Source organism: Caretta caretta, chromosome 1, assembly GCF_965140235.1.
Source record: "Caretta caretta isolate rCarCar2 chromosome 1, rCarCar1.hap1, whole genome shotgun sequence".
Lineage (NCBI taxonomy): Eukaryota > Metazoa > Chordata > Testudines > Cheloniidae > Caretta > Caretta caretta.
In genome coordinates this window covers 165,878,305-165,888,196 of record NC_134206.1, presented here as the reverse complement: position 1 = coordinate 165,888,196, position 9,892 = coordinate 165,878,305, and the positions used below count along the sequence as shown (strand labels likewise).

At 41.5% G+C, this 9,892-nt stretch overlaps 1 protein-coding gene across 3 annotated transcripts; it reads right to left on the bottom strand.

Moving 5' to 3' along the window:
• Positions 1-472: 472 nt before the first annotated feature.
• On the bottom strand, positions 473-5,114 carry DNAJC28 (DnaJ heat shock protein family (Hsp40) member C28). 3 transcript variants are annotated; one of them, XM_048867858.2, is made up of 2 exons: positions 5,024-5,114; positions 473-1,848 (listed from the first exon to the last, which is right to left on the bottom strand). In XM_048867858.2, exon 2 carries the CDS (start codon positions 1,811-1,813, stop codon positions 674-676), a length of 1,140 nt encoding a protein of 379 aa, XP_048723815.2. In that variant the 5' UTR covers positions 1,814-1,848; positions 5,024-5,114; the 3' UTR covers positions 473-673. The 3 variants fall into 3 exon arrangements, with proteins under 3 accessions (XP_048723815.2, XP_048723802.2, XP_074989126.1); XM_048867845.2 differs by lacking the exon at positions 5,024-5,114 and adding an exon at positions 4,472-4,927; XM_075133025.1 differs by lacking the exon at positions 5,024-5,114 and adding an exon at positions 4,004-4,425.
• Between the last annotated feature and the right edge of the window lie 4,778 nt (positions 5,115-9,892).

Genomic DNA, 9,892 nt, shown 5'->3' with positions numbered 1-9,892 from the left:
ACATATAAGAAGTATTCAGAAAACGGAACTAGTAACTAAGCTCCCAGCACTCTCAGGAAAATGTTCAGTCTGCTTATCTAAAGAAATACGTACTAGCTCATGCGAGCAGGGACTCTACTATTAGCCACAATTCCTTATACCAGAAAACAGTCTCCGACATAAATATTTTTTTAAATAAGAATTTATTACTTAAAAGGACTCTTTTTTTTTTACCTGCCCACTGTTCCTTGCTGTAAGCATTCAACCTAAGAGGGCAGAATGGTTCAATGAATAGAGCACAGGATAGGAAGTTAATAAATATAGATTTTATTCTTGATTCTGTCACTAACTTGCTGTCATTTCTTTGCACCTCAGTTTCCTAATTTGTAAAGCAAAGATAATGATACTTTTACGAGGTTTAATTCTTTCTGATTTACCCAAATAAAACTTTGGTTCAATATATGAAGAAGAATAAGCTTGACAAAAGCAAAACTGGCCGAGAAAAATTATTTATTCTTAAGCAGCTTTCATATTGACCACTTGGAGAGCCAGGTCAAGCAGCTAGATTCCTTCTAAACATTATAACATTAAAACAGGTAGGTTTTATATTTTCAGTAAACCTGAAAAATTCTCTCTCAAACTACAAAACATATTAACATGAATATTTAATCAAAACTGGTACATCCATTTTATTTTATTTCAACATAAGATTTATCCACTTCAAAAAGCCAGATTTAAGCCTAAACATTTTAACTTTTTCCTGTTCATTTTCCTTTGTATCCACATCAGTAGTCTTTGTTTTTTCCACGAGGATCTCATAAGCCTTCTGCGCTCGTGCAATTTCTTTGTTTGCATTAAAATGAACCATTTGTCTGTTCAGAATGGGAACAATTAAATTGAAGTCATTAATTCTTTTGTTTAGTTTCTTGATATCGTCTATTAATTGTTCACAAATCTGACTCCATTGTTTCTGTCTACATGGTGTTATTGGCTCGCCAAGTTTATTCCTAGATGCTACTATGTTCTTTCTTAGTTCCTCAATAGTTTCTCGTATTTCTTTCTGCATCAGAATCCATTCTGGTTGGTATCCATTATCTATTAGAATTCTGTTCAGGTTGTGAGTCATAGGATCAATATGTGGACAGTATGAAAATTTCTGCAATGGTTTTCCTTTACCACTGAGGTTATCAAAGTCTCCTTTAGCCATTGATTCCTGGATGAGGTCCTCAACCAAACGGTCAATTGCTTGGGTAATTTTTACCTTCTTACTCTGCCTTATATCTTTGGCTATCATAGTGTTCATAGCATACTGGCTCTCAAGTTTCTGCTTTCGATATTCCATCACCTGTTCAGCTGCACGGTCTACTCTAAACTGCATGTACTGTCTCTCTCTTTGACTCGGAGTCCCAAAACCAACACCTTCCAAACTTAAATACTGCCTGTGCTGTGGTGCTTTGGATTTGAATTTGGTTTCCTCTTCATCTTCACTTTCACTTGATTTCATTTTCTTGGCCACATCAGAAAGCACAGCTCGATATGCTGCTTCTATCTGCATAAATGTTGCGGAATCAGCTGTGATGGAACCACTGTCTGGATGATACTGTTTGGCAAGATTTCTAAATGAACTTCTTACGTCATCTAGGGAACACCCCTCCTGAAGTTTAAGACGTCTGTAAGAGTCTTTGATGTTATTTTTAGGTTTGTAACCTGACAACATTCTATGCTCAATGATATAGGGATAAGGAAATGTTTTTACTTTTTTGGGAATCATTGTTGAAAGTGCCCAGAGATGACATCCAATTTTTTTTGTCAATATGACACAAAGCCACTTCATATTTCTTCAGATGCTGCTACATCCTAAACAATGACCTATAAAAAACAACAACACTGAACATAAAATAAAACTAATGTGTTGAATTTTAAAAGCCAATATTATTTCTTAAAATCTTCTGACATTAACCAGTTATTTTCCTTTACTTTCAAAGATTATCAAAATTCAGATTAATTTTTATGTACAAAGATCTTTATTTTAGACACCAACTCTCAGTCATATACTTGCCTATATATATATATATATATATATATAGTGTAACAGCAGATTAGCACTATTTACACAAGAAGAATCCTGTATATACTACAAATGAAAACTCATTTGCAACACAGCTCTCCCAATATCACAAAAGAGCAGTCCTCTTTTGCAGTGTAAATATCCAAGGCTTTACACAGGTACAAAGTTTTAGCATGTTTCTTAAAACACAGTTAGGTCCTCTCTATATTGCAGAGAGCTGTGCTTTATAACTATGTTGAAGACGTGATTGTGTAATAACAGACCCCTGCCAATACAGTTGCAATTTAGTCAGGCTCTAAATGTAAACTACCCACCAGCTGGACTCTATATCCACAGTTATGAATGCCACAGGATCTATTTTCCAATGTATATTTAAAAGTTTATTGGACCAGACCCTGAAGTATTTTGCAGCATAAGTTAAAGCCATATTCATATTATTCAGTTATTTAGATGGCAAACTGCTGTACACCAGCAGGACTCAAATATCCTAGATGCCAACCTCTTTTACTCCTGTTAAATAAATCGAGAACATTAACTTTTTAGTAAGAATAGAAAAGACCAATAATCCCTTAACTTTGATTCTGCTGAGAAGACTGGCTGCTGAAAGCGCTGGGGTCCCAAAGCAATTCTTTTTCAAATACTTACATAAAAAATAATTTTTCACTAAAAATCAACCATAGAAAGATACAAAGCAAGCAAAAACTATACACCTAATACACCACTGAAACAACCGATTATTGTTAATGAGAATCGTCAGCCTAATTCCTTGTACAGTACACCAAGATCATCCTCACTTTCATGGCCACCACAAGTCTTTATGTCAGCTTGCATTTTAAGATATAAAACTGGACAGGTTGACTCAATTACTGTTATTTACATTTTCTACAGCTAGCAGTCTATCTATTTGGAAGAACCCTTCTGAAGAGAGGCAAGATTAGAGGCATTCAATGCTGATCATCTGTCCTGAATGCCTTGTAAAGGTACAACTCCACACATAAAGGATCAAAGCACGGGTTTGAAATTTAAGGTGAGCAGGGGGTTGTTTTATTTTCTAATCACCTTGCCTTGTTTTACTTTCTTATTATAAACACTACCACTGTGAATTCTTATGGCTTTGGTTATGCAGGAGGTTGGACTAGATCAGGGATTGGCAACCTCTGGCACGCGGCCTGCCAGGGTAAGCCCCCTGGCAGGCCGGGCCAGTTTGCTTACCTGCCGCATCCGCAGGTTCTGCCAATTGCAGCTCCCACTGGCTGGGGTTCACTGCAGGAAGCAGTGCAGGCCTAGGGATGTGCTGGCCACCGCTTCCTGCAGCTCCCATTGGCCTGGAACGGCGAACCGTGGCCAGTGGGAGCTGTGATCGGCCAAACCTGAGGAAGTGGCAGGTAAACAAACCAGCCTGGCCCGCCATGAGGCTTGCCCTGGCGGGCCACAGGTTGCTGATCCCTGTACTAGATGGTCATTATGGTCTCGTTGCCTTAACAAAAGCTGCAAACATGTTAAATAAGATCAGTAGACCATCTCTTAGAACTGAGTGCATTAGTCAGTGGATGAATCCCCTACAACTGTGTATAACTGTTTTTCATATATTCACATTACTCAAAATAGTGTGTTGAAAGTTTTTATGCCTAGTAGCCACTTTGAGTTGCTGTCAAACTAAACAGATTAGGCTCAAAATTAGACCTGCTTTATATTTATAATCTGATTGGAAAAAAAATTCAGATTCTAAGTATCACTCAAAAATACTTGTACAATCTACTACTCATTACTATTGTTTAAATCTAAAAGTAATACTCAATTGTTGATAATTTTAAATAAAAGCTGCTACGATTGTGTATAACATTGTATACAGTGGAGTGTGGTGCTTTATGTAGGATAGTTATGTAAGACCTATGCAAAACGATATTTTGTACTATCATGCTCTACAAAAGTATTTAACTAAAATGGCATCCTCACTGTTATGGTGATTTTGGCCTTAATCCTGCAATTTTCATCAGAGAAGGACTTTCTTCTCTGATAGAGGCATCTGTGAGAAAAAATATTATTGCTCTTTAATAAGCATTCATTAAACGAACATTTCCATCTGCAAACACTCAGGGCAGGTCTACACTTCAAATGCCGCAGCTGCATGAATGCAGCTATGCCGCTGAGCGTTCAAGTGAAGATGCTCCTGTGCCATCAGGAGAGCTTTTCCTGTCGGCGTAGTTAATCCACCTCCCCGAGAGGCAGTATAACTGTGTCAATGGGAGAACTTCTTCCATCAACATAGTGCTGTCTACATGTAAGGATAGGTCAGTATAACTACATTGTTCGGGGGTGTGGAGTTTTCACACCCAAGTGACATAGTTATACACCAATATAGGTCTGTAGTGTAGAGCTGGCCTCACTTTGCTCACAGCAGTAGAAGGGTTACTCTAGACTCACCGTTTACGGTAAAACTTGATTATCCAGCTCTAGAGCTACTTCTCCCGCCAGAGCAAACAATGCCTTCACAGCAGGAAGTGCCAGTTGTGCAGTCATGTGGGGGAAACCGCCGGGGGGGGGGGGGGGAACCCTAGAGATCAGTGACGCTGGCTCACCCTGGGGCAGCTCTTTCCTACTCTATTACGATGGCAGATTAAGAGCTCCGCACTGCGATCTGACACGCTGCACAGGGCGCGGCCAGACGAGGGCTCAGAGACCAGGGTGATGGGCCACTTCCGGAGCGGGCTAGCCGCAACCCAGGGGCCGGCCGCCGGCGGGCGGGCGCTGCCATGAACGGGCATGACCCCGCTTAGCGGGGGGAGGGTGCGCAGCATGGCGGGGGCAGTGGGAGAACTGACACTAAATCACCCCCCCGCGGGAGCCAAGGTCTCAGCACAGCCCGCCGGTGTCACCCCCACCCCCCCGGGGGCCGAGCCCTGCAGCGCCCCTTGCCCCGCCCCCACTACCCCCGCCTATCCACGCCGCCGCTGCTGTCCGACGCCCCCGCCTCACCTGGCCCCCCCCGTCCCTGTGATTGGCGCATGCGTAAGGGAGCGGAAGGCACGCTCACGTTGAGGGGTGGTGTCTGGAAGCGCGGTGGGAGGGGCAGCTCCTTTCATCCCACGCTCAGGGACGGCTCCTAGTGGCTCTCTCTGGCGGCCCCGCCCCCTCCCATTCCAACGGAGCCGACGCGCGTGCCGCCTGGGATGGTGGGATATGTAGTCCCCACCATAGACAGACGCCTCTGGCCGCCCTGCCAACCCGTGACCCCGCCCGCTCCTGCGTCCGCCTGACACGTGACAGAGTCTGGGGTGGTTGTGACGCGTGGCCTGCGTGAGAGAAGTCGCCGGGGCTGGGCGCGCGCCCCACAGACCCTGGGGTGGGGGGGCGCTGAACGCTGTCCGGACAGAGTGGGAGGTGCCACCATCGGGGAGCGGCCGCGTGCACAGGGACTGGCAGTTAACTGGGCAGTGTGACTGTTCATGCCCCCGCCCCTGGTGATACTGCAACAGACAAGAAATTAACACCCCCCACTCCGACCCCCACCCCCAGTGCCGTCTGTGATGTACAGCCAGCCCCTGAGACGGTGTTTAGCGTGTTCCCCATCAGCAGCCCCAGCCTGAGTCTTCGTTTTCTGGGTCTGCAGCCAGATAACCCCTGAAACTCATTTGAAAAGCCCGCGTCGCTGGGGCCTAAATGCCCTACTGGAGCCCCCTGGGAAACAGAACCAAGCTGTCAGGGCCGGGCCAGCTGTTACCTTATCATGGTTAGAAACACGGTAACTTGGAAAGAACTGTGCATTCCCTATCCCGAGAGAGGTGCTGCGTGGAGGAACTCCCAGCGCTGTCAATGAGTGCTTCAGACCTCAGTCTGTCTCTTTGCTCTCTAACAGATGAACTCTGCCTGGTAGATGCTGAACTTTATATCTTTTAGGCAGTATAGCTATGAAGTGTGGTTTGTGCAGCAGTAGTTGAAGTGAGCTGTAGCTCACGAAAGCTTATGCTTAAATAAATTTGTTAGGCTCTAAGGTGCCACAAGTCATCCTGTTCTTTTTGAAGCATAATGGTATCTTTTGTGGGGTAGCGGTTTCAATTTATCTGTGGATGGAATATTGGTTTTGAGAAAACGTGTGCCAGACTCAGAAGTGATGTACATGGGGGTGTATCATGTTTGTAAATGGGCAGCAGCTGCTTTATGAGAGTGTAAATTATATTTCAGTACTGCTACCTCTTGTGATTTTATTGCAAGTTTTTCAATATTTGGTGTTTTTCTTAACTGTCCCACCTATTGGAGTCAACTGATTACATGATACTCAGCTTTTATTTAAAAAATTAAGTATTTAGCTCTAATGATTGCAGAGAAATGCTTGAAAAAGTGAACTAACTGCACCCTTAACAGCTCAGAACCCAGAAGGCAAATAACTCCACCCCCCAAAATTCTCTATTTTTTAAAATTCTCATCATTTTTAAGCCAATCTCGTGGGATTTGTTGAGCCCAATTCATGATTTTGAATGCTTGGGGTAAGCAATATTGTACACCCAGTCAGTGAAATGACAGCATCACTGAAGCAAGAAAAGCCACTAATGTAAGTGTGTAAAAGGAGGCCTGCTTCATCTTATTGGCTTTCATCTTTACACACTTGTGATAGAATGTACCTGCTGTGACCACACCCCACATGCTACTGTAATAATCTTTGTACAAAGTATGCCTTGTGAGTTATCATTTTAAAACTCATAATTTTCTGTTTATTATTGTCCTGATAAAATGTGTGTGACAATTGTCTCATGTGAAGTTATAATATTCCACTTTATGATGTTATTAACACATTCCAAAGTGAGGTTAGCAGACAAGTCTGCCTCAAATGAATGTGTGTTCTGCTTAATTAGCATTTAAGCAGTAAACAGAGTTATCAAGCAGGTCGGGAAACACAGGATGCTCAAACAGGTGAGGAAAAAGCAGCAGGGAATATCCTTCCATATAGACTCTTTTGTCTCCCGAATGTCATCTGGAGATGCATTCACAGCACCTGAAGGACAAAGGAGTCAGTGCTGAACTGGCAGAGGGATCCTGACCTAAGAAGTTTGGTGAGTAAGACTGCTGAAAGTATATGGTGAGAAACTATTTTGCTTGATTCTGATATAGTTTAAGTTAAGCACCATCAGAGTTATAACTTTGACTTATGCCTCATTACTTGTACTTACTTAAAATCTCTGTTTGTAGTGAATAAACTTAGTTTATTGTTTTATCTAGTCCAATGTGTTTAAACTGAAGTGTCTGGGAACCTGCCACCATTTGGAGTGGCAGGTTCTGTGCAAATTATTTCTTTTAAAGCAATAACAGACTTTATATAAACTTGTATTATCCAGGAGAGGGGTGGGTATCACAGGACATACATTTCTGGGGGGAAATCAAATACTGGGGGTGTGTTGGGGTCACCTGCAGTATAACCGAGGTTGGAAAGAGCCCAGGTGTGGCTAGCTGCAGCACACACACAGACATAGCTTGGAATGACTTTCATGCTGGAGGCTACAGCAGCAAAGCATTGGAAAGGGCACTCCATGTTAGAGGGCAGGAGTGACACAGCAACTCATTAGTCTGGATTGTACCCTGATATGTTGCTTTCCCATTGCATCTTTGTTCTCTTGGAGTAAATTACACCAATTTATGTTGCTTATGATGTTTTATGAATATGCAATTTATACTGCCACTTACATCCCCTCTGAATCTGGCCCTGTGTAGTTAGTTTGTTCTCCTTTTGTTTGATCTGTATATGAAAACTGCAGCAAACCTAAACATTTACATGAAGTGGAAATGATGCCATGGAAGAAGTGTTTTTGTTTGGGTGTTAGACATTTCAGCAGTTTTAGTGTCTCTTATTGTTCTCTCTGTTTATTATTGTATGTCTGTCTCTCTTTCTTATCCTACCTTAGAAAATGACTTGAGTCAGATAACTGCAGTATGTTGTGGGCAGTTAGAATGAATGCAAATTTTCAGTATCTTCCTCTTATGTGATTGGGTAAAAGAAGACAGGATTTTGGAATTGTGTGGATTCTTGTTGTGATCTACACTGCAGGATCCGTGTGAATGTAAGAATAAATTATTTAAACATCTACAGACCAAATTGTGCCTCAGCAGTTGTATGCTTGTTTGATCGGATTTCAACTAAGGAATATCCCGCTGTTTGTCATTCACTAGAAGAAAGCAAAAGAGACGTGTGACTTGATAGGTGGTGATTAAGCTTATTGTAATGTGCATGGCTTTTTTTTACTGTGGTGCTAAAATCTGTCCATCAACATGTAGGGAATTGGAAGGTGTGCATATGTGACATTATCCTGTTTGTTAATGTAAATTTATTTATTTTAATGATGTGAGAGGAATGTATTGCATTTTAGAGAGACAAACTTTTATTTCTCACTGCCTCAGTGTGCACCTGCTTTAAGAAGTTCACACAAAGGTCTTGCTCAGTGATATATCAGCATGTTTTGATTTATTTTTCTGAAAACAACTGTATATTGGAAACATGTGTTAGTCATGTCTCTTAATGCACTACTGGAAGGTGTTCAAATACTATGGTGGTGAGGATGGTAAAAGAACCTATAAAGAATGGAATAGAACATATTACTTATTGTGTACCTATCTCCAACACTGAATAAACCTCATTTTATTTTCCACAAAGTTAAAAGTTTCTATGTCATAATTCAGGATTAAAGGAAAAACACTTAACTTTAATATGTGCTAGATATTAAAGTAAATTTTAAACAAATCTAAAAGTGTATTTATATTATTGATTTGAGGTTGTGGGGAGTTACACATGCACATCAAGGAATGACTCTTCAATATTAATTTAAATAATGTCTCTCCCAGCCTCTGACATCAGAAAAGAACAGTTTTTAACTTCTGTACTATTACCAAAGATTTTTGTGTTATTGTTATAGAAAGTTGCCTTGAGATTAATTACTTGAAAAGGGCCATAAAAGTGCAGGAAAATGGCACAGACTGATGAGTACATTGACCAATGTCTCAGTTTCAGAAATTATAATCTTTGTTTTTATAGGGAATATAGAGTTTGTGTGGATTACCAGCAAAAATACAGAACTGATTGGTGGAGAAATTTAATGCCATATTATTTTTTGCTCTCTTGTGAGAAATCCAAAGAATGGAGACTAGCAAATGTTACATAGTTTTTTGAGGGGGCACCCTGTTTTATATTGTTTTGTTTTTTAAAGGAGTGAGTCATCTGCATTACCATCAGGAGTTAAAATAAGGGGGAGTGCAGCTCTCCCTCTTTCCTAAAAGGAGCATGGGAGCACACACTCTCCTCCTCGTCCGTCTCCATGGCTTGGAGAGGTTAGCTCCCCAAGAGCTCGTTGTCCTTGGCTATGGGATCAGCTCTCATCACACAGAAGAATTTGAACTGGGAGCAGGAGGACGGGGTTGTATCTGGCTGGGGAATTTCTGGAGTCATTAGGTGGAGCAGTAGTGCCTGATGTGGCAAGTAGAGGTGTCTCAACTGGGAGTCCCCATCATATCTCCTCTAAAGTAAGTTCTATTCTGCTAGCTCCCATTTCTGCCAAGATGCCTTTAAGTTGACTGGAAGAAGGGGGGAAGGGAGAGGAAAGCCCCCTCCTTTTTTTTCTTTATGATACGAAAAGAAAACATCTATTTTTTTTAAGCGTGAAGGGGTTTCTGCTTGTGTGTTTTCCCTGCCCCCACCCTCCATTAGAAATTTAGATCTATTCTACCTTGAAAGACACTACTGAACTAGTGAAATTATGATGGGTCAAGAAGAGGTTGAAAACTGAATAACTGTGAGAGGAGAGGATTTAATTCAATTTTTTTAAAAACTTTTTTAGTTAACACCTATTTAATTCCAGTGTGTAC